The sequence below is a fragment of the Ammospiza caudacuta genome, chromosome 4 (genome assembly GCF_027887145.1).
Source record: "Ammospiza caudacuta isolate bAmmCau1 chromosome 4, bAmmCau1.pri, whole genome shotgun sequence".
NCBI lineage: Eukaryota > Metazoa > Chordata > Aves > Passeriformes > Passerellidae > Ammospiza > Ammospiza caudacuta.
Window position 1 is genome coordinate 18,036,381 of NC_080596.1, and position 24,588 is coordinate 18,060,968.

The following is a 24,588-nucleotide window of genomic DNA, read 5'->3' on the forward strand; positions in this document are numbered from 1 at the left end:
CCTTTTCTATTCTTAGCTAGCCTTCTGATGAAATCCTTTTTTCTATCCTTTTAGCATAGTTTTAATATAATATATATCATAAAATAATAAATCAAGCCTTCTGAAACATGGAGTCAGATCCTCGTCCCTTCCCTCATCCTGAGACCCCTGCAAACACCACCACAGAGGTGTTTCAGAACAAATTGCCAGCCTTGCTCGCTGCAAGAGAAGCAGCTCATCTGTAAGAAGATGAAAAGATTATTGAGTTGCTGGCTCTGTATCTCATTGACTGCTGCCCTGTTTACACTGGATGTCCTGTTCTCTCTTGTCATATGTTCATAGCCCATCTGATCCCATGCCCTACCTGAGTTTTCTGAAGAGCAAGAGCAGTAAGAGAGCCCTTTCCAGAAGTGCTTACCTCCTTGTATGAACACTTATGCATCTGCAGTGGTTGCAAGTGCATTTCTTGGGTGGAGTACGTGCAAGTACTTTTCCTGGGTCTGTAACACCCTTTGCTTATTCAGCTTTAAGGTGGTGGTTTCCTGGGGTTTGGTTTTTCCCTTTGCAACTGCTAGCAGCAGCATATTCTGTACACTTGTTTTGTTTTCTGCCTTTTGTTTAGCAGAGGTCTCTTTCCCTCTTTGTGGATTCAGGACTTGAATCTAGGAAGGGAAGGAGCCAATTTGAATATTTTTTTTCTGTGAGGTTGCAGAGGTGGATCACTAAAGCCCAAATTGCTGGGCTCATGATTGCACAGCTTTTAGCAGTAGATGATGAGATGTAGAAGAAAGGTGTTCTGTACTTGAATCACTGGCATTAGACACTGGCTGTTGCACAGCCTTCTCTGTGATCTCCATCTGTGTTGGATTGTATTGAAGAGGCAGAAAAAGTAGAGGTTCCTACCTTTGCTCTGTATCTTTTCTGCTTAGTATCTCTATGCTTACATGTAGCAGCCAGCACAATGGCAGAGTATGTTAGAACCTTCTGGCATTTCTTGAATAAGAACGGGAATAAAAAGATTGTATTTTCAAAAATATTTTTTGAGCAACTTTTGAATCCTAGTGGCTTTACTGGTATTTCTGATTATTCAGCACTTTTGAGCATCTTTAATTTCAATCTTTAATCACCCAGATTAGGCTAGATGACTGTCTTTGTTAGCATATATCAGATTTTATGTGTATGTCTGTCTTCAATCATGTAAGTATCCATAGTTTGTGGTAATTCAAATTGTATCCATAAACAGGATGTCAATAAAAATAAATTGTGGTCAGAAGGCTGCTGTGCATTCACAGCTGTCAGATGACTGGTTGAAGTATCTAGTACTTATCTTCAAGAAGGTCCTGTGTGGAAATAAACCATCTTGTCTGGATTTTCATACTGGCTCTAAGGTTGCCATGTGTTTTCTCACTCTTTCAAGTGTGCCTCTGTGCATGGGGCATTGATGTTCAATGTGAGTCCAGTAATTAAACCCTAAGCCGTGAATGATCCTTTTTCACACCCTGCCAGCTTCCACTCCAGCTGACTTAGCAACACTGACAAAGCTGTCCCACAGCCCTGCCCTCTCACAGCTGTGCTCTAGCAAGGTACAGCTTGACCTTAGATCACTTCTAAGATCTGCTGGTTAAATATGCTGGCAGCTTGAGCAAGGGCAGCTAAAACTGCTCCTAAAAGCTGTGCAGCCTGATGGGAGGTGTTGGGCATTAGGTGATAAACTCAGAAATTCCTTGGGGGTGCCGCATCATTTTTTCTCTTTTTTTTTTTTTTTTTTTGAATGCCTGGGGCATGATTTGCTTGCAGTGTGTAGTGTGAGAAGCTGGAAGGTGAGCTGGAGTGAAAGCTGCCAGGTGAGTGCCAGTCTCACTGCCCATGGGGATGTCTGCTTTGGGCTTGGCCAGGTGGTTGAGGCAGCCAGCTCCAGTAAACCTGAAGCTCAGTTGAGCTCAGATGTGATATAACTCCTTTGAGCTGTCATTTTAATTAATGCTAATTATTCTCATTAACCAATTTGGCAATCATCCTGAGGGACAGTGATTCAAGGCAAAGTCAATGTTTTCTACCAGTGCCTTCATCACTGCATGCATTGCTTCAGTCACCTGATAAATATAAATGTGAATCCCCTTGTCCTAAATGCAGAAGAAATAAGGAGAAGAGGTGTGCCCAGCAATAGGCTCAGTGTAAATCTTGAAGTCTGACTTGGAAGATGCCAGCCTTTGGCAGGAGTGGGGATGTCACTTTAGCCTGGTGTAAGCCTTGCAGAGTTCCAGGGTGTGGACTGGACTATAAGCATGTTATGGATATGGCTGTGCCATACTGCAGTGGGCAAAGCTTTGGCTTACAACACCTTCTGTGTCTCTGTTTCCAGCCTGTTTTATTCAACTAGTCTCCAGATTTTGCACTGCTACCTCTTAAATATTGTCTGTCTTGAGGAAGCAGTCCTGGACTTAGTTTGGTTCCAACAGAGATGGGACTTACCAGGTCAGACACTAAATAAGGATTTGTTTTAAGAGCACTGAGATTTTTTAAGAATTCAGAAGCAGAGAATGTAATTATTTTTAAGCCTGTGAAAATCATATTGAAATCACAGTATAAAATGTGGAAGACAGTTGGATACCTTAGCCTCCCTTCTTGGGGCTAGAAGGATAGAAGCACATTGAATGTAAGGATAAAAATACATGTTTTGTATAAGCCATTGTTAGGAAACAATTCTAACAGAAGTGAGGATGGTTCCTGCAATTGTTAGCATAAGAGATTTTTACACCCCCGGGCTCCCTGCAAGGGCAACTTTAAAAAGTTATTGCCATCAAACACCTGTGGGATAGACTGCAAATAATGAGTTGTTGCTAAAATAAGCCATCATACAGCTCAGCTGTTGGTGTTTTTCTTTGCTGTTGGAAGATGGAGGTATTGAAAGAATGACTTGGTGACTGAGTTGGCTGCTTCACCTGGAGGAAACATTGCAGTCTCTCTGTTCAAGCACGTCTAAGTGCAGAATGGAGAAGACTTGAGAGGCTCTCTTTGTCCCAAAGAACTCTCGGGCTACATAGTGAATTTCAGGACGCAAAGTTAGTGATGCAAGGTTTGGGAGTTGAGTAGGTATCAGTGCCAGAACTGCCTTTTGCTTGAGCCAAGAGCCAGAGCAGTCAGTTTCTCTCCATTTTACCTGATCAGCTCTGCCATAGTGGCAGTCACTGTCATCTGGGAGGTTACTCAGATGCATCTTTCAACACCTTCTGTCAGCTCTGGATGGAGACCAAAGCAAACCTGCAGTGGTTTATGGTTGTAATATTTTACCACCATTTTCCCATCTGGCATTGACCTTCATTAGAGTCAGGTGACTGGAAGCCATCACCCACCCACCTATAGTGCTCTGTACGACGTTAGGCTGTTCCGTCCTTTCTGGATATAAAGAACAGGGGTCTCACTGGCTATCTGCAGTACATTACAGGTGTTGGCTCCCTCACATCCCATGTGCAGTTCTTCATCAATAATACAAATAATGAATGAGGTGCAGGTGTGGTCCAGTTTCACTAGTGTCAGAGTTCAACCTAATAAAGCATATAGCCTCAAGTGAAGAAAGAGAAGAGGCTGAGGCTGGGATGGCAGCTTTTCATGTAATGGTCTCAGTAAAGTCACATCATAAGCTTGAGTGACTGAGGTGAGCAGCTTAGAGTCCTTAGCTGGACACACAGGTCTGAGTCATTGCCCTCAGAAGAGCATTTACCAGCATTGTAAAGACACTGCAGAATTGCTCAGATTTTATCCCTGAGCACCGAAGGCCTCCAACCTGCTACCATTTGGTTTCCTGCAGAGCCTGAATACATCAGACAAAAAGTGGCCCGGCACATGGCACTTCCTCTCGTGGGTTTCTTGAGAAGGTGTTTAGCAGGAGGCAGTTTGCTAAGGAGATTATTTTGTTCTTTTTGCTGCTCTTACTGTCAATGACAGCCAGCAGTAGAGCGAAGTGACAATGTGAAAAAAACAGGAAGCAACTGCTGAGGTGGCAGCAGGAAGAAGGCAAGATATTTTTAACTGTTGGGTTTTTTTACCAAAAAAAAAAAGAAAACACGGTGATAGCTGTTTCAGCTGCCAGCCTCTCTATTCACATGAGCTGTGTTTTGTGATAGCCAGGAGGTAAGAGCAGACATGGTGAGATCATCATCGTGCCTTTCTTAGGTTAATCACACAGTAGAGCACATTTCTGTTACAGTAATGACTGGGTAGGCACTGCATCCTTCTTCTCTAATTACATGCCTTTTGCAGGAGTTCTTTTCTGTTAGGATAACGCCTGTAAATGACAATGGATACGTCCCTTGCAAGGTGCCTGTTATGTAAAGATCTATTCCCCTCTCTAATACTGAGCCCAGCGTCTTCATTAAAATAATGTGATCTATGAGGAGAACTTAATTTTTTCATACTGTGCATGAGAGGCAAATGTTATAATTTTTTGGGTTTTACCTTGTGCAAAAGACATTGATCTTGCTGACGGCTCTTCCAAGGCAGAATTTCTTTACTTGCAAAGTTGGTTTTAAAATAAGAAGTGCTGCTACAATACATTTCTCTGGGCTCTGATAATATAGTTATTCAGAAGCAAATCAGACCTGATTATCTAGGATGGTAACTGCTCCTGTGGATGCTTCAGCCACAAGATGAATGTTTGTATGCAGTGCACTGGGGGGAATGCTCTTAAGGATGTCATAATGAAATTCTGGAAAGTTCCTTTTGAGGAGCTGAAAGCATGTTAGGAGTGCATAACAGCCTTTGTCCCTAGAAGCCACCCTTTCCAAGACACACGTACTCAGCAGTGGTTATGTTTTCCTGACCACAGAAATGTGATTTTTGTGTTGGTCTAGCTTCCAGTGGATCAATGTCCATGTAAACCACATCATCCTGGTTGTTGCAAGTTGTCTGGGCAACAAAGAAGAACTGCAAGAATTGCATGGGCAACAAGCCAGCATTATGCTTTCATCCCTAAAGATGATCACTCTGCTTTTTGAAGTCATGTTGGCATTGCTGGGTAGGAAAAATATATTTGTTGTTGGTCACTGCTAAACTCCTCTCACAAAAAGCTCATGAAGGGCTTTTGTTTGTCAGCTGTTAACATTCAAATGCAGTCAGCTGCATAATATGCATTAATGAGGGGTTAGATTTCACCATGCTTTTATCAGAAAGATAGCAGGATAGGTAAGGAGCGAAATTCCAATTGGCTGTTAGACATTTTTTACTTTTGACTCCAAATACAAAGTGGTGTTTGAGAGGTCCCTATGACGCTCCTGTTCACATTCTTCAAAAACCACACCTTGTTTTTGAGCAATAGTAAGCTGAAGAAAAACCAGCAGTGGCAGCGAGCTGTGTGAAATGGAGTCACCTGCCTGATGAGGACAGCAGGTTGTTGGTTTCCTCCCATGTACATGTGTCAGGAGTGTGCATGCAGACTTCCTCCTGAAACATGGCTTATCCTCCAAGTCAGGCTGCCTTTCCTTAAAAATTACTTCCAGGGTCAGCCACTGCAATAAGAAAAAACTGCTGATAAATAATCAGGCTAAACATAATAACATGCAATTAAACAAAAAAAGGTATATCCTTGTGGGTTTTACCCTCGTGTTGCCTCCCCTCCAGGGTGGCCAGGATAGGAGGAAGGAATATAGCTGTAGCTTTTGCAACTGTTGCAGCTGGCTGCCGGTCAGTGTAGTTGTTGTTTGATTTAGCTGTTTTCATAAATCCATTTATCCTTCCCTTTCACCTTGGAGGGGAAAGACTGATGGGCTCTTTGCACTGCTCTGCAGCAAGCCCAGGGTTCAGCAGGGGCTTTTGCATGCTTACATGGTAGCCTCACTGAAGAAAGCCTTTTCATTGTGTGCTGTAGCCCTGGGAGGAGGTGTGCAGGGAGACAGCCTGCCCTTGCAGCCCCTGCTGCTGCCCCAGGGAGCGTGCTTGGGAGGGTGAGCTGATGGGAAGCAGAGGGAAGGATGATACGGGAGAAGGAGATGGACATTCAGGCTCTCATCCAACCCTCCTGTGGTTCCTTGCCATGCCACCCTCCTCTGATGATGTGTGAGGCTCTCTGGAGAGATTCTAGAGGCTGCAGTTAGGAGGATGAGGATCTGAGCTTCTCCTGGAAAAAGCTTTTAATCTGTGCGAAAGGAGTGAACTTTGAAGGCTCAAAACTTCGATGGCAGCAGATGATATCACAATTCTTAATTTAAACTAGGATTTTCAATCTCTTTGCCAAATGTTGTCTTCTAGCCATCTTCTCGATACTGTGTGTTTCCTATCACTTCTAAATACTGATTTTTCTTGCTTTTAAGTGTTGGAGTGCAAGGCAAACCCATTTTCTCTCTGGAATTGTGGAAGAATTTGCTAAACCGTGTTGCACCTGTAAATCCATACCCACTTGATTCTTACTCCCACACAAACAAGATGCTCTCGCAGCACACCCACAGCACATAGCAGCCTGTGGCCATGGCCAGAGGACAACGACATTTTCAGCAGGGGCAGCCCAGCTTTTGGGGCTGAGTTGCACCATAACACTGCTAACAGTGCAGGGACTCCTGCCAGGGCCCCATCAGCAGGTGCCAGAGCTGGATGTGGGGGTTGCTGCTTGTCTCCTGGCCAGGGCAAGATGGGTGCTGCCCACAGGGAACAGATGGGACACAGGCTGGAACATCCTGTCTCTGAGCAGAGCTGCATTTCCTTTTAGATGGACATCTTTCTAATTGTAGGGTAACTGCCAGCAGGACAGTAGAGCTGAATCATGGCTGATCGCCACACAGTTTTTATTACCCGTGCCTGCCTATTAAAGGCTGATTGCACATATCCTCACACATCTGTCCCTGAGTGACTGCTGAGGTACCCATGTGTCCCTGGACTGCTTTGAAATGTTGGGGCAAGGTCCTGCTCAGGGCTCTTGGCAGGATGCACTTAAGGTTTGCCAGAAGCTGGAAGAAATGAAGGGAGGTGCAAAGCAGTTTGCTTTGCTTTGTATTAGTCCCAGAGGCTGCTGTACTATTTGTAGGACTGCCTTTACACATTTTCTCATCTGTAGGTTGTGGGCAGCAGGTTAACCTGAGCTTTGTCCTTCCAAAGTGGAGTTCCCATACTCTGCAGAATTAACCTCTATACCTGGCAGAGAGATGCAAAATGGGAGAAGTCAACAACCAGAAAAATGCATTTCTTCAGTGTGTACAAATATGCTAGATAAATCTTCAGTAGGTGTCAGGCTGATTGGCAGCCATCTCTTTTTGGCTGAAAATGGTAGTGCATCTTGCCCTTGATTTTCACATGATTTTCCTCAGTTCACTACCATTACAAAGCAAGGACGAGCACTGAGCCTCTGTTTTGTGTTTGGACTTACTTCCCATTTGTGCCTCTGCCATTTCCATTGTTCATTGTGTCATGACACCTTTCTGAGCAAACCTGATAGACATCACTGGTTGTGTGTCAGCATCCAGCAGGAAGAGCTCTGAGGTCTGGTGAGGAGTCCTGGCAGGATCTGGTTTCTCCCCTCAGGACTGTCCATGTGGCTCAGTTGGTAGTTCCAGCTGATTTGGTGTTGTGGTGTACGTGCAATCACCCACTTTGTGTGGGGGTACCACTTGTTGGTTTTTCTGGGTCTGGATTGAAGGCAGTTGAGACAGTAGCTTGTGTCTGGACTCAGGTGTTTATTATTTCCTATCAGTAAAACAGTCTCACTGCTGTGAGTTTGGCAGCTTTTCATTAGAAGGCACAAAATGGCCAACAATCTCTTGTTACAAGGTCTTTTAAGACTAAACTATCCAATTAAGAACTGACACCTAGATTATTTTCCCTTTTTAACCCAATAACTGATCCCAAGGAGCCCGTAATGCAGACTTTTCTGCCCAATTGCAAAATGCCACCCAAACCATGAAGAAGGAAGAAGTATGAAGAAGAAACCCTGTGCCCTCCATCTTGCTTCCATCCACAACACACTAAAAATCCCAAAACCTGAATTTCTCACCAAGTGATACACCTACACTACTCTCTATAATCTATTTCACACTTTTGTCGATTCTGGTGTATTCTGGAGTCTAGGAAACTTTCTGCATGGATGAGGGTCAAGGTCAGGGCACCCCAGAGCAGACAGAGAAATATTCCCAGTACCCTGGGCCTGGGTTTCCACAACTTTGCTTAATGTGTGCACAGAGGGTGCTGCAGCCCGGTGTGCTGAACGTGTTGCTCCTGCTGTCCAGCTCTCTGCCTGTCTCTGGCACAGGTTCCTGCTTTGGCTGCAGCTCTGACCTGCAATAACATCTGCATTCCTGGGGTGTAGAAGGGGAACTGGGACTTGGAGCACCCTCTGCTTGAAATGCCAGCCCTGTCTCTGGTGGGAATCACAGGTGTGCAAGGTGTCTGTGGGCATCCCCCACCACCTCTTCCCTCCCTGTCATCACAGTGAATTTGTCTCCTGTCAGCATCCCAAAACACATGAAAGATGAAAGCTGTGCATCTTATATCTTACCTCTTCAGGCAACCTCTTAGGGATTTTAATGAATGTGTCCTTGTTTTGTGCTGTCTTTGATTTGTAGTGCCAGTCTTTTTGATCCCACAAAAAATTAGGAGAAAATGGCCCATAAAGCAAATTTTTCATGAAACCCAGGATAACAAACACCCTTTGACATTGAAAAGAGGGTAAAAAACCCCACTGGCTGCAGAATTAGAAGGATGTTTGTGTGTTTAAATTTTAAAGAAATGTGCTTTATTTCCTTTGTATTTAGTGGTCTGATATGAGTTCAAGTCAGCCATTGTCTTTTTCCTCAGATCAGAAAATGAGAACAGAGACTGAATTCCCCCTTCAGCAGATGTTTATCTCTGTTCTTAACCGATGTGGCTATATAATGATTTTTTTGTGATGATCTGAGAGATCTTGTAAGATTAGAGCTATTAAGAACAAGTGTTCAGCTCTTCCATTTGCAGAAACAAGGTTGAAGAAAGGGCTCAAAGAGTACAGGACTCAAGGAGTGGAAAGGTGATGAGAATCCAGAATTGGGGATGAGATGCTTGATTCCTTTGGGAGCTGCTTTTTAGTTGTTTTTATGGTTGAGGGTGGGTGGAGATGCTGGAAGTCTTATTTGTGCTTTTGCAGATTTTCAGATTTCTTCCAGAGGGAATGAAAGGCAGAATCTTATGTAGGAATTTCCTGAAAATTTATTGATTTGTGTTATGAAACATGAAGACTTTCTGGTTTTGTTGAGCTTCTCATAAGAAGCAAGAGGAAAAAAAAATCCTACAGTTTTATTGAGTCTTGTGGTTCTTTTCCTGCTGCCTTTCATAACCCAAATACCATTTATTTAGCCTGTGTCTTATTTTGTTTTACCTAACACTCCATAATATGAACCATTATACTGTTAACATTTGCAGTGTCGTTTTATTGGGGGTTGGTTATTACTGAAATAGATAAGTGTTCTTTACATTGTCAGCATTAAGTTGCCTGGAAACTTCTTGGGATTTGAGGGAATTTGGACTTTTTAACAGCACATGAAAAAGACCTACTCAGTTACAAGAGTCTGTGAAGGTCTGCTGGCCACACAGGGACCCTCCCAGACCATTTAAGCCAAACATGGACTCTGCCAAAGTTAGAAACCTCTTGTTGCTAAAGCTCCAGAACAATTCCTTGTTGAGATGAGAATGACACAGTCAGGCAGGCTAATTTGATCTGCAAGAATAAGGATGAGAGCTCTGTTGGTGTAGCAAATGTGTTCTTATTACTAAAAAGTGATTTTGACCTTTGTAGAGATACTAATTTCACCTCCTGTTAAAAGAAAATTTTGGATGATTGTTCCACATCTGGCATATAAGACTTGAAATATTCATCAGCAATCTTGATTAGATTTGACGTGTTTTTTTGGCCTTCTACTGAGTTTTGTACTTCTGTTTTTCCTAAGTATTTGCTTGCAGGCAATGTTGTTTGTTTGTTTGAATCCTCAATGTCTTGGCAGTTGAGTAGTGTTGCCCACAGGTCCCAACATTGTCCTTCATTCCTATATAACAGGACTCAAATAATAAAAATGAGACAATAATCATAAATGAGATTCCAATAATACAAATGCCTTTCCAATTCTGTAATCTGTAGGGCTTCCATGCTGCTCTCTTTCATAGGACTTGGCTTTTCTCTGATTTTTATTAATTCTTAAGTCAGAATATTTTCTTAAGTTACCATGCTAATTTAGGCTACTTCGGTGCCTTTGGCTCCTGTCATTAGGATGGTTTAGTGACAGTCTAGAAAATAATCCCCATGACTTTGACAAAAAAGTCTTTATAGAAACTTTATGCTCATTATTGAACTCATATACAGAGTCATTCCAGGCAGAAGAATGATCCATCCTCCAACCCACATGCAAGGGTTGAGCAAAATGTCTGGACAGTGCTCAGTTATCCCACATCAGAGAATAGGTCCAGGTAGGTTTTCTGGGGGGAATTTCTTCTGTTGATGTTGTACGTCAAGGACTGGTAGCAAAATCTCTTTTAATTACCATATGAGGCAGACATTCAACTGTGTGTTTCAGGTGATTCTAGGAAAGAGCCACTAAACAGATATGGAGAATTCATGCAGAATTCAAGCCAGAACTAATTAATTTCATTGAAAAATTAGGAATCGCTGCCCTGTTGAGTGGGTATGAGTTAAAAGATAATGCTCCTGTATGCGGATTGCCTTGCCCAGGTTTTGTATAGTGAAGAACCAAACAGATTTTCTCTGAAGTCTTTATTTATTCTGACTGTGTTTGCTGAGTAGTACATCTCATCCAAAAAATGGGGATTGATTTTGTTCCATTATTTGCTTAATTTTATCTTAAACAAACTCTGGATCTAAAAAATAAGGGAAAAAGATATCTGACCTGCCCAGTTGTATGAGCTGGTTTGGTTTGCAGAGATATTTGGAAGAGGAAAGAAGAGAGTAACAGAATTTAGTCCAATGGAAACCCAAAGCCATGTGTTCCTCTCCTCACAGCCCTTAGATGTTTATAGCACCACAGGGTGAACATGGAATGTCTGTCCTTCCTTCAGGACTCTATTGGCTGTCCTTAAAGTGAGAACAAAATGAAGGCAAGACATGTGGGCAGCCACAACCTTCCATTGGTTTGCAGCCTGGTTTACATACTCAGTACTTCCCAGAAAGCTTGGTGATCCTTGGGCCTCCTGGAAAGCCATCGTGGGGTGATGCTGGGCTGCTGTCACAGAGTGCAGCTAAGGAATTTGGGATCCTTCAGGGGCAGGATTACAGTTTCTCAGGGCTGGCTTAGCCTAGGAGCCTGTATCTCTGTGGTTGGATGAAGCCCAAAGAGGCAGTATAAAAGTAATAAATTTTTAATACCTGGAAGACAGAAAGCTTAATGAATAAGTAATAAGTTGCAGCACTTTCTTTTTCTTAGAAAAACAATTGACTGGCTGTATTTTCTAAAATTTTCCTTCATTGAGCATTTTTCTCCTGTTGCTCTTTTAAAGTATCCTAAGGTGCTGAAATTTGGGATTGATTTTAGAGAAACTAAGGAATTCACACCACTGCCATCCAGGCTGAGAAAAGGAAAGTAGAGATTTTTCTGGAGAGAAATTTTGTTGGTTTTGCTAGTGGGTAGGGAGGGTCTGGAAGAGCTGAGTGACAGCTCCACTGCTTCCAGCATCATCTCCCTAGTAATGTAGCAAGGGAGATCCTGCTGTGTGCCTGCAGAGACAGGGGCACACAAACAGGTACAGCAATGTTCTTGTCATCAGGTTAACAAAACTTGAGTGTCTCCCAGCTCTCAGACCTGTTTTGCTGGCAGCATAAGCCAGTGAAAGCTTTTTAAACAAGCACAGATAGCCTGAAGCTTAAAAGAAGAGTGGGGTGGGATTTTATCCCTGGCCATCACCACTCTGCTGACATGGATCCCATCCTTGATCTCTAGCAGTGTCCAGGCTAAGCCCTTTGGAAAGCCAGCAAATACATTTGGAGATCACCTCCAGTTTGAAGAGATGGTTTCTCTGCAGTCCTGTCATGATTCCAACCTGGATTACTCTGTTCTACCTGCTTAAAATCCCTCCCCCACATTTCCCTGGGTATGGCATGAACCCCTCCTGTTCTGCAGTGCTGCAATGTTCCCCTTTCAATTTCATACCACTTACCTGTAAGTTGATTTCTAGGTCATCTGTACCCCCATTTGTTAATCAAGCTGGCTTCCTTGTAATTATTTCAAAGGCTCTCAATGTGTCAGCAGTGAGAATGTGCACAGCCCTGGGGTGCAGTGTCACCATGATATTTTCTGAAAAATCCCTTCACCAGGATTTCTTCTCCTGGGAAGCTGGGAAGCCTCAGATTCTTCCTGTTTTGCTGCTTTGGAATGTGATTTGCAAAATTGTTTACCCAGCATGTGAATTGTCTTTAATTAATGACCAATCCCAGTCCAGCTGTGTCAGGACTCTGATCAGTCACGGGTTTTTATTATTCACTCCTTTATAGCCTTCTGATGTATCCCTTCTCTTTCTTCAGAATAGTTTTAGTATATCATTTCTTTTAAAATAATATAATATCATAAGTCAGCCTTCTGAGAACATGGAGTCAAATTCTCATCTCTCACCTCGTCCTGGGGCCCTCACAACACCACAACAGTGGGCAGTACCTCCTCTTGGTTTCTGTCTGCATCACCCAGCAGGTTGTGATCCCTTCACATTCCTTTAACCAGTGAGGTTTCCGTTCATCCCATTAGTCTGAATTGATCTCTTGCCCCCTGTGACCCTGTCCTTGTTGGCAGTGGAGCTAGAAAGGCTATCCTTGAGAAAAAGGGAGAACTGGTGCTCACTGAAGATGTGGAATCTGCTCAAACCTAGGGATCTGTTCTTCACATGGGCATTTCCTTCCACAGGTGGCTTGCTAGAGAATATTATCACTGGGATTTTATTTTGTGACTCAAACTTCCCTGCAACGTCTGTACCTCTTCTTTAATTTCCTATTTCCTTTTTTTCCCTTCCTCTTGGCATGTCAGTGTTTTCATTAATGTATCAACAGCACAGGAGCTGTTGTTGCTTTGTCCCTAGTATTGTTTTCTCCATCCTGATCTGACAATTGGGAGGTCCTTGAAATCTGTGTCGTTTTTGTGACTTTCAGGCAGAATTGGGTGCTTCACTTCCCCCACTGCCTGCAAGTATTTCTTCTCACACTGTAAAATCAATTAGTTCTGGATACTTTTCTTGAATCTGACGGTTGCTAACGCTGTGTTTGTTTCATTAACAGATTAGCTTCACAGGAAGCCTGTCATCGACAGCCTGCCCAGCGAGAAAACTCCAAGGAGAAGCTGAGGACAAACAGCATCTTGAAGACAGTCCATGGGGACTGTACCAGACCCTCTGAGATCTGCCAAGCTTTCCCTGCTCTCAGCTTCTGCAGAGGAGGAGCACCTGGGAGACCTGCAGCCTGCCAAGCCCCAGCCTCAGGCCCCCAGTGCTGAGAGGGCCAGCAATGGTTTCCCGTGCGCGCCGTCCGGCTCAGCTGGGGTTTGCATCTTCGACCTGAGCTGCACAGGTGCTGCCAGCCCACAGAGGTGTGAGCAGTGCCACACAGATGATGCCAGCCAGCAGGAAGCCTTTTCTCCCAGGCTGGCCAGCACAACTGCAGAGGGGCACCCTGCAGATGTAAGGCCTGCTGGTTGTTCCCAGCCAGCGGGCATCCCAGCACCGGCAGTGCCAGCCCTTGGTGCCACAGGAGCCCTCTCGGCGGGGCAGGGGCCAGAGATGATGCCAGCCCCCCAGAGCTCCCGGCAGTTCGTGCAAGGCAGCCAGGCCAAAACGAGCTCCCTGACACAGATTGATGACTCTGCCCTGAAACCTCAAGGAACTGATGATCAGCCAGCGCTTGAAGTGTTAAATTATTCTTCCCCAGGTGATCCTGTCGGGGTTAATCAATTCTGTCATACTTCTCAGGCCAACCTTCTGCAAAGAGGGGAAAAAGACAAGGAGGCAGAGGAAAATGGTTCTGCTGTGTGTCAGTCAGTCCTGGCAGCAGGGCAAACCGAAGCTGACCTGGGGAGAGACTCTCAAACCAGTCTGGAGGCAAAGGGTGGGACTGCAGACATGCTGCAGTTGCATCCCCCAGATAAAACTGAAGCAGTGCAGAGCAGCGAGGCACCAGCCCAGTCTGGCCATGGGAGTCCCCATCCTGTACATAACCTGGGCCCCACACCTGGGAGTCCAAACCCCACCCAGCTCTCCAAATTCAGAGAAACAGGTACAATGACAGCTCAGCCAGAGAGCAGCCCTTGTGCTCAGGAAGCTGTAAGCAGGACATGGCGAGATGCTGAGGTTCAGGCCGTGGCTACTGTGGAGAGCAAATCAGCTTCCACCAGTCCCAGCATCTTTGCTGCCTTCTTAAAAGGGAATCCTCCTCCAGAGGAGAAGGAAGAACTGCACATAATTTACCAAGGAGGTATGGGGCTGAGCCACACTGCACTTACTGATAGTTTATCCTCACAACAAAAGTCTCCATGTTCTCCTGGTATCACATCAAAATCGACTGTTGTGGCTGTGACTGCTTCAGCCCAAACCCAGCCTGGGGTCCCATCTGACGTGACATCTCCAGTATCAGCAGATAACATGAAACCAGTTCTCCCTTGCTCCCCTGCAGCTGTTACCTCTCAAGGAACATCTGTGGGTAATGCTGAAATGAGCAGTGCAGCTCGTGATGTCAAGGATGCAGCTCAGCTGCCAAAGGATGCTCCAGTCCCCCCAAAGCCCATCCCAGCTGAGCAGCCTGGAGTTGACTCCAGTAATAAAACTGCACCACAGTCTGGGAGTGGTGCTGGTGAGCCAAGCACCACTTGCACTGATGCTGTTCCAGGAACCCAGAACAATGTGCAAGGTGTCATCCCTCATGCAGGAAGCAGCCGGTCACCTTTACTCTCTGGCAAGGACAGTGAAGCCAAGCAGAAGGAGGTCCTGGGCAGCTCTGAGCAAAAGCCTGTGCAAAGCAAGGGTGGGAGTCAAGGGCAGGCCCGTCCTAATCAATCTGTGGTAAAACCAAAGGAAGAAAACTTGGTGGTGCTTGATCCTAAAGGAGGGCTGAGTGTTGGCAGCCAGCCTGCCGCTGTCCGTGCCAAGGTGTGCCCACAGGATGAGAAGGAGAGCAGAGGCCATGGAGACAGTGGCCAGTCTCAGGTGGCTGGTGGCCAGAACCTGCAGGCAGGACTGACACCTGAGCTGAGTGTGGGTCCTGCAAGTCTTGCCCCTCCCGTGGCAGCATCGGCAGCTCCCCAGCAGCAGGGCCTCCAGGCCAGGCAGTCCGGACACGATCTCCACACTGCAGTGATTCCTGCTGCTTCCTCTCAGGCTGTGCCAAACCTGGGGGAGAACAAAAAGCATTCCACCCCAGCCATGGAGGCCAAAGTACAGGTGAAGCAGTCCAAACACGTCAGGGATGTTGTTTGGGATGAGCAAGGAATGACGTGGGAGGTTTATGGTGCTTCCCTCGATCCAGAATCCCTGGGAATTGCCATCCAGAACCACTTACAGAGACAAATACGGGAACACGAGAAACTGATCCGGGCCCAGAACAGTCAGACCCGGAAATCCATTTCCTCAGATACATCCTCAAATAAAAAACTAAAAGGGAGGCAGCACAACGTGTTCCAGTCCATGCTGCAGAATTTTAGGCGTCCTAATTGCTGCATCCGACCTGCTCCTTCCTCTGTGTTAGACTGACATGGTTTGCAGGGGTGCCTAAATACCTGTGGTGGTGGAGAGAATCCCTGCCCTCAAGTCCTGCTGTTTGGTTGTGTAATTGGGGTTGTGATGCAACAGTGGAAAATATTTTCCCTTTGTTTTCTGACTAGCCACATGCTCCATCCTGCCATTGTTATTATTATTGTCACAGCTGGTGTATTTCCACGTTATGCCCCAATCTTGACTGCTGTCAGATGAAAAGTTAGGCACTTAGCAAAAGCACAAATTTCAATTGCCACCTTGCTGCAGGGACAGCAGCACCTTCTGATAAAGCAGGAAGCAGAGAGATTGTCAGAATTATGGGAATTTATTTATGTGCATTATGAGGTCTTACTCAAAGGGGTGGACTGAGGGAAGCTGAGGGAGGTGGAATTAAGGTTCAACAGCTGTAAAGACCTAACACAAGACAGCTTTCCTGGTTTGTAAGTTACCTGTGCTGAGGCAGTCCATGAACAGGCTATGGACATTGATCACTGAGCAGCCTCACTTTGCTGATACTGTGGGCCACCAGTCTCAGTGAGCCCCAGGGAGCCCGGTCTTCCCCTCCTGTTGAAATGCAGAACCAGGCAAAGAATGAGGATCAAGACTGAAGGATTCTCTCTTTGGGAGAAGCTAAGTCTGTGGGATGTTGATGGCCAGAAGGGGAGGTGAGACAGATGCTTTGTGTGCCCTGCAGTGGCCACTCTTGCGGTGTGAGCCATCGAGGCACTGGAGAGCGCATCGGTCGATGGACCTGCACCCAGCAGGATGGTGCCCACCCTTTCTCTGGTACTCCTGCCAGGTCTTTAAAAGGCAGGGAGCTGTTCTGCCTCCAGGTGTGGTGGGCAGCCCCTGCTCCCAGCCTCCTGTGGCACTGAGCACCTCTGTTCTAAGGCACTCTTTAAAGTGATGTGGATCTTTCTTCTCTCTCCAGAGATGCACAGTAATGTTTTCCCATAGCAGCAGGCTTTCCTGTGCATTGGGATCCATGAGCCTCTATGTCTAGTGTGTTACACTGATGATTTTTTTTTCCCTTTTAAGTCCTTAGCCAACTCTACTGGTTTTTTCAGTATTTTGGTGCTTTCCTTGCTGCCTTTCATAACCCAAATACCATTTATTTAGGCTATGTGTTATTTTGTTTTACCTACACTCTATATTATGAACCATTATACTGTTAACTTGAAAAATTTGCAGCAGTACTGAAATCTTGAGACAATCTTTGCTGTATTTCTGAACTTAGTTATAGAAACTGCTAATAAAAGGTAGCTTAGTGACTGTTTCTCCAGAAGTATGATATACACTAATGTCTCAAATATATGTTGGTCTCATTTCTCAATAATAGTTTTCTACTTGGGAAATATGTTTCCCAGTAGCTTTGTATTTTGTCCACTAGAGTTCATTATGGGAGGCTGGGGAACTCCTGCAGTTTGTAGAAAATGTAGTTATCAATCCTGCAAAGCACTGATGATTTGGATATTGTAATCTTGCAGAGTACTAGAGTTAAATAGGAGATACTTTTAGTCCATTAAAGATTTTTCATGAATCATGATGATAATTTATTTCTGTCTCTAGTACCACATACCTGACTTACTCTGTAGATCTTACTCTTACAATTTACTCTAAATCTTACAGGTTTACAACATATAAATGAGTATTAGTGTCTTTTTTTTTTTTTTTTTGTGAAGTGAACCTGAAGTGGTCCCCAGTTATTTAGGAGGCCAGACTTCTTGAGTATATCAACTGCCAAACCCTCATAGCTGCTGCCTGGGGGCAATTTTTCCCCAGCAGAAAAGTAAAATACTATAAGATACAACATTCTAACCCAATGCAATGAAAAGTGTTGTCCCTAAGCATAGTACTGGATTGACTCCTAGTTTTCCTCAGATATATACCAAGGGGCTTTATGTCACGTCCTTGTTCAATTTCTGTGTGTTATTTCAAGTCGTCCCCTACTTGTGGTGCTGAGTTTTTAATTCTGAAACCCCACATTAGAGAGCATCTTCCCACCTCTTCCTGCCAGAAGGAAAGTCTCCACCCTTTTTTCTGTTAGTACTGCTGTTTCCACCCCCTTCCTAGCAGTGTCTGAGATGTGAGTTTCATGTGAACTTCTGTGTGGGATTAATATTGACAGTATCATTAGGTCAGGTTAGTCGACAAGTTCTGTATCTCTTCCCACATTGCGTCTGTGTCAGCCCTGACAAGGTTCCTCGAGCTGCCTGCAGTTCTTGCTGTGCTCTGTCCAGGTCCAGGCTCTGTGCTGCTCCTTTTGCCTCCCTTCTGCCCCTTCCCTGCTAGCTGCTGCCCAGCCTGTCTTCCTGTGAAGCCGTGTCCCTTGGCTCAGCTTGTCCCCCTCTGCATTCCCCTTGCTGAAGCTGTGAGCCAGCTTATTCTGAACTGTCCCTTTACAAATATGCTCAGTCTGAATATGCAAATGGATTGTCCTATTTTTTTTCTTCCAGAGGAGAATAAACAGCTATCACTCATTCACTGATTTCCATGAATTTTATGCTTTAGCGCCAGTTCTGCAAAATATTTCTAGGATATGGGTATGAGTTGCTTTATTGAGACCAAACTAGGCTTGGCAATGAATGAGCAGGATGCTGGGGCAGCACTGGATTTACTGCTTCCTTGCAAGGAATGAGAGATCTCCCCTGGTTTCTTGCAGCTTCTTTCAGCTGTGAGTCTCCAGTAGCTGGTCCACCCTCCCTTTCCCACACCAAATGACCTTTCTTGTAGGAAAATTTCACCAGTGCATTCATACTACAAAGCGCCAAAGTTCCTGAGTGGATGCACCTGAACAACTGCATGGGCACAACTGAAACAAAATGTAGTGCTCAGCCTGTCTTCTGGGCAAATATGAGTGCAAAGAAGCAAATTGTCCATGGCACTGTCTGGTGGCTGCAGAAGTCCTGCAGACAAGTGTTGGAAGCCAAGCAATAAAGTGCCAAAAGCCAACATGTGAAAATGAGTCGATAATCACCAGCACATCTCATGGAAAATATTTTAGGTTTTGACTGTGCCTTGCTAGGGCAGACTGTAGGCAACCTGCTAGTTTGACACTGGTGATTAGTGCTTTCTCCTGCATACAATGTCCAGGTGACAATGTGAATCCTCACTGATGACACATCTTTTACCAACAGCAGAACAACCACATTGGGGGTTGCAATCAGCAAATATTATGCATTTGAGAGTGCTTACAGCAGCCACGAAAGGCTGTTCTTGGTGTCATGTCAGTCTCAAAAATGAAAGTGCACTTGGAGTAGTGATATGGCAGAGAGTGGGCAGAGATGATCCGTGTGCCACCACCTCGTTCTTTTTCCCTGCCCAATGACTCAGAATCACGTTGCATTAGTTGCATGGGCAACAACCAAGGAAATCCATTTGGGCAAATAAAGAGAGGATTCAGAACAGAAAATCCTTTGTCATTCCCAAGAGCAAATATATATTTTTTAAAAACCCCAAACCTGTATTACAACCTAGCCAGTTGAAATAACTCTTAAATTTTTTAATTTTTTTGTTCCAAGATGAGAGATTTAGGGAAACAAGCTCTTTGTCAGGAAACCCTTCCCTGTCAGTTGCATCTTCTAGAAAGGCCAATGTAGCAAGAACCATTAATAAAAGCAGTGAATAAGAATGGAAGACTTACTTCTAGTTTCACTCAGGGGGCTTTCCACTAGATGCCCCCTAGATCCAAAGATGAGAATAAGCACGTTTCTGTGTTGCCAATACAATACCTGAGCTGAAGGAACATCTCATTGCAGGCAATTTGCAGCATAGTCCTGGATTTCATGTGAGGCTGTGATATCCATCAGTGTGCACTTGGTTGGGATCTGCCAGCTTTGTGTTGTTTGGGCACAAGTGCTGAAGTTCTGCCTCATTTCTGCTGACTTGGTTTGGAAAAGAGTGGGGAAAGAGCTGAAGGGACCAGTAGGGCAATGTCTGTCTTCTCCATTTCAGGAGAAGAAAACATTCTTTTGAATACAAAAGAAGAACCTGCTGAGAAACATGGCAGGGGAAGGACTAAAACAGAAGTAAAATAAAGTTGGTGTAGGTGCTTCACAATGAATTCCCATTCTTATATCTGTTTCTCCCACTTGTTTTCTGACCTCATGTATTTTTCTATTTGTTGGCATCCCGTGTCTTTTAGGAAAATGAGTATTTCCAAAGGCTGTATATTTTGCTAGTATTTATAGATATATCCAAATAGGATTCAACAAAACCTCTAAGCAGTCAACCTGTTTGTTACTGCCACTAAAACATAAGAGCTTGTAAAATGCACTGTTTGAAGAAGTATATTGAAAGGATTCAAAAAATGGAATACATGCTCTAAAGATAGCACTAGCGTTTCTCTTAAGTTTCATTGCTGTGTTGAAGTGTTAAAGTTAGAGGTGGAAATCCAAATGACAATCAGTGTTGATGAGGAATTCAAATTGGCTGCCACTGGTTTTCAATTTGGAAACTTCATGGAATGTACCATACCAGTGTTTCATTAGTTAGCTCAGTATATGCAAGGTTTGTATGAAAGTACAAATTTTACTATTAGCTCCATTATCTTGTTCTGTGTCTATCTTTCCACACGTTGTAAAAACTAACGCAAAATGCTGCCACAACAGAGTAACTTTTGCACACAGCTTGTGGGAATGGCTGGTCTGAATGACAGACAACTGATTGTCAGACTCTGTGGGCTTAGAAAATTAAGGGCTGTGGTCTAAGGGAAATTCCTCTCCTTTTCCCCAGCTCCCTGTTTCAGTACCCAATCTCTGCTGGTTTACTTTTTGGTGTCTCTGTGATGCCTGTATGAGTGGTCAGTATTTTCAGGTGTCCCAAAGACATGATGGTAGATCCTTACCCAAATATTGCACACTACGAAATATCTCTGGTGCCATTGGATGCTGTGGTGTGACCTGAAGGTCGGGTCCTGTAACTTGAACTGGCTTCAGTATTCTTTTGGGGGCCTCCCCCTTGAGTCACTGTAGGTGATTAAAAGAAAGACTAAAGTGTTACAGCTGAATTGAGCCAAACTGATTTTCTTTTTTTTTAATGCTGAGATATATTGTTTTTTCTGCTTTGTGTTTTTCTGAGTAGCTCTTCCTTCCTAGAGTTTATAGTGTGGATTTTGCATCAAATGCCAGCAAAGAAGATTTTGCCAAGTGAAACCTACTTTTCATCATTCAGTCTTCTTTAAATAAAAGTGACGTTATTACTGAGCCAAATCACACAGAAATGAAATATTTTTTCCTCTAGGAAAACTTCTGATGTAGGTAAGCTTATGTGTGTGTCCCGCTTAAAAGGCAAGTACGTGTGTGCAGGTCTCATGCATCACTCATGCTCTAATATGATTTTTTCTCTTTGCCCTTCTGATTGAATGCTGGAGGCTTAGCATTTTCCGCAATGTTGAGGCAAGTTTAAATCCTTCTCCTTCTCGGGTCTCTAAAAATCAGACTGTGGGTGATAGGAAGCATCTGATCTCCTTAGGAACAGAATCACATCAACTAATCTCCATTTGAAATATGAGACCTTAGGTTTTTGTTAGCTTTCTGCTAAGACTGACACTCCTTGGAGTAGAAATAAATGACAAATCTGCCTGCAAAGTCTCCAGCGGTTATCTGCTGCAGAATACGAGTCTCTCAGATACTTCTCAGCAGCTCTGCTCTAAGAGGTGACCCTTCTGCTGGAGGATCCTCATGATACCTCCCCTTAGCTCAGTTCACAATCAATAGTTTCAAGTCCATCAGAAGCAAGTTTAGACACTGCCCTGAGGAATTTCCATAAAATGAAAGATAACCGTTTGTGTGTTTTTGGCACATAAAATCACTGAGTCTAAGTTGTGAAGTAAAGGTCTCAGTGACACTGGAGAGTACTGAGAATTTCTGCCCAGAATTAAAGGTAGGAAGTGTGTCTGAACTTTTAATTTCAAAAACTGTGGCCATGAGTCAGCCAGCATCAGAAGAAAACCAACTTGGAGGCTTCTAACAACAACGAATATTATTGTGGCTTTATTAATTTTATAGTTACACTGATTGAATGTGATGTACTGTACAAAATAAAGCTAGTCTTAGGCTACCAGGTGTACCATGGCATTCATTTGAGACATACCAACAAAAGTTTGCATGTGAAAAGTCTTAAAGTGATACTAAAGCAATGTTACCCACCTGACTGAGTCCCTTAGGAATTTAATGTTTTGCTGTTTCACATCTGGTTTCCATGCTGAGTACAATAAAATGAGCACTGTCTTAATTATTCTGGGTCTCTGTTTGTAGGCTGACATGGGAAAAGAAAGGACTTTTAAGGGTGAACATTCTGCCAGAATTTATGGATGTGTGTAGGTCAGAGCAGCCACAAAGGGCTTTCTGGATTCAGGCCTGAGATCTGGCACCTTGCAAAGCTCAGTGTGGTGGTGGGAGCTTCCACGTGCTGTCCCTGCTGGAGAAGAGACCTGTCTGCTTCCTTCTGTGTCAGTGCAGTGCTTTGCACAGCTGCTCATGGGCACAGGCTCTTCTGCACCAGCTGCTTGCTCCCCCTTTGGCACCAATTCACTCAGCCTTTCAGCAGCCCCCTGCCACAGAACCACACATTACTCACCCAGCACAGCCACCCCTGAGCCCAGGTGGAAAAGGCAGAGTTTCAACCCTCTGGTGTCACTGCTGTGGCAGATGGTCACCACCACCCACCAGCATGCCTGCACACCACACACAAATCTGAGAGCATCAGCATCACAGTAACTGTTTTCAGCCCAAAAAAAGGGGAAGTTTTGTCTCATAGTACAAAAGATCATAAGACAACAGATCATAGCAGTGTTTTGACTCAGTGCTGTTGCAGATATGGTATATCCATATACCTAGATATGGTATATCCATGTACCAATCTCTAGAAGGCATGAGGACCCCACCTTGGCACACACCTTCCTGTGATGAGAGGACAGGAGCAGAACAGACTGAGATAATGCAGTTTCATGGTGCCTCTGCTACCAGTGATGTTCTGTCTGCCCACCCTAAGCTGAAGTCTATTCCCAAAAATAGTTGTTTGTGTTTCTGTATTTGTGCCTCGTAGTTGTCAGGGTGCTTCAACTAATTGCCCAGCCCTTTGGGCAATTGCAGAAGGTATTTTATTAATGAGCTTTGCTGGATTCCTTCTTGTAAGGTTCAGGTTTCTGCATGGCAGTGCCTGCCTAACATTAGTCCCCAAGCTGCCAGAGTGGGGTCCTTCCCTGTGGCAGCTTGGTTCAGTCAGCTCGGTGCTGCATTTGTCAAGGTCTCTTAGTAGACAGGAAAGCTGAGGTCTCCTTTTTGTACTTCATCCTTGTAGCCTTGCTGCAGTAAGGAAAAAAGCCTAAAGATCCCTCACCCTGAGGGGACTGACCCAGCAGAAAAAGGGCTGGTGCAGAAAATAAGCTCCCATCCTATCAAACCAATGATGACCAGTGCACATTTTCTGGCTGATGCAGACTTTGTCATGTAACGTGGCAGTTTCAGGGAGATAGTGCCTTCAAAAACACAGAATAAGTCTGGCTTCTTGTTCAAACACCAAGTGATTTACTGAGGATGTGAGCTTTCCAAACAGCCACACACTACATCCTGGGGTATCTCCTAGAGAAACCACTGTGTCCTTAGGGATTCAAATATCATCAAAATCACTCTGTGACAGATGTTTCACTCAGAATAGGCAGGATTGTGAGGGAAAATAAGATTTCCTCAGCAAATTTCAAATTACTCCTATGAGAACCATAAAATGACTAGTTTGGCTAGCCAATGTTCTAAAACGTAGGCACTTAAATCTGCAACTGAGGCACTTACATCTACACCTGAATATTTAAAGAACTAAGACCTTAGTGGTGAGAAATATAGGGGGCTCTTACCTCCTGTTAAGGTCAGGTCATGGAGACCTGTGGATGCTTGAAATGTTCACAAAGCAAGCCACTGTTGATGAGACATCTCTATGCAGTGTGACAGTAGGTAACTCGTTGTAGGCAGTTTTCAATAGCAATGACAATCTGCAGACCACCAAGAGAAAGTTGGCAGCACAAATTAGGAAATGGTGATTGGATGGATGTTAGCAGGACTAGGGGAAGTGATCACTGCCCTGAATTCAGTGCTGGTGAGTGTGTGCACCCTTAGCGGTGTGTTAAGTTCTGGGCCCCTTGCTTTAAAATGTCCATTGAGGTGCTGGAGCATGTCCAGAGAAGGGCAAGAAGGCTTGTGAAAGGTCTAGAGAACTCATTTTACGAGCAGCAGCTGAGGGAGCTCATGTTGTTTTGTCAGAGAAAAGGAGGTCCAGGGGGCATTTCATCCTTCTCTCCAACTCCCTTCATGAAAGGACCATGCAGTGAAGTGGGTGGTGGTCTCTTCTGCAGTGTGAGGACCAGAGGAAATGGCTTTAAGCTGAGGCACAGGAGATTCAGATTAGATATCAGAAAAATCCTTTCCACTGTTAGGTGGTCAGGCAGTGGAATGGGTTGACCAGGGAGGTGGTGGAGCCACCATCCCTGGAGGTGCTCCACAGGCATCTGGATGTGGTGCTGGCAGATGGTTTAGGAGTTACCATGGTAGTGTTGGGTGGGTGGTTAGACTTGACGATCTTAAAGGTGTCTTCCAACCTTGATGATTCTAAGACTCTGTGGTATGTCCCATTGTTACTCATATTTCAGCAATGTTTGTAGGAGTGCTTGTGTCACAAAGCACATCTCTTTCTAAAGCATCCTTCACACTTACAATAGACAAATGAAGCGGGATCAGCTGCTTGGGAAAGCGGGTGCCAGCCTACAAAAGAATTTGACTTTGCTGTGCCATCTTAGTGATAGACTTTCTTTTTTTAAAAAAAGTTTTCTAATAGCCTGCTGTGGATTGCAGCACAAGGAAGGGATTTGGGTCATTCATGCTGAGGTTTTGCCTTAATTCCATAATTCTTTTTATTTCTTTTCCTAATTAGAAACCT

At 44.4% G+C, this 24,588-nt stretch overlaps 1 protein-coding gene across 2 annotated transcripts in view; it reads left to right on the plus strand.

The window, feature by feature from the left end:
• GPRIN3 (GPRIN family member 3) overlaps positions 1–16,936 on the plus strand; it is a 29,739-nt gene extending 12,803 nt beyond the window's left edge. For both annotated transcript variants that reach the window (XM_058803932.1, XM_058803933.1), the window contains exon 2: positions 13,199–16,936. In XM_058803932.1, the coding sequence (XP_058659915.1) occupies positions 13,291–15,657 (2,367 nt within the window). In that variant the 5' untranslated portion in view covers positions 13,199–13,290 and the 3' untranslated portion in view covers positions 15,658–16,936. The remainder of the gene's footprint in view (positions 1–13,198) is intronic.
• The last annotated feature ends 7,652 nt before the right edge of the window (positions 16,937–24,588 follow it).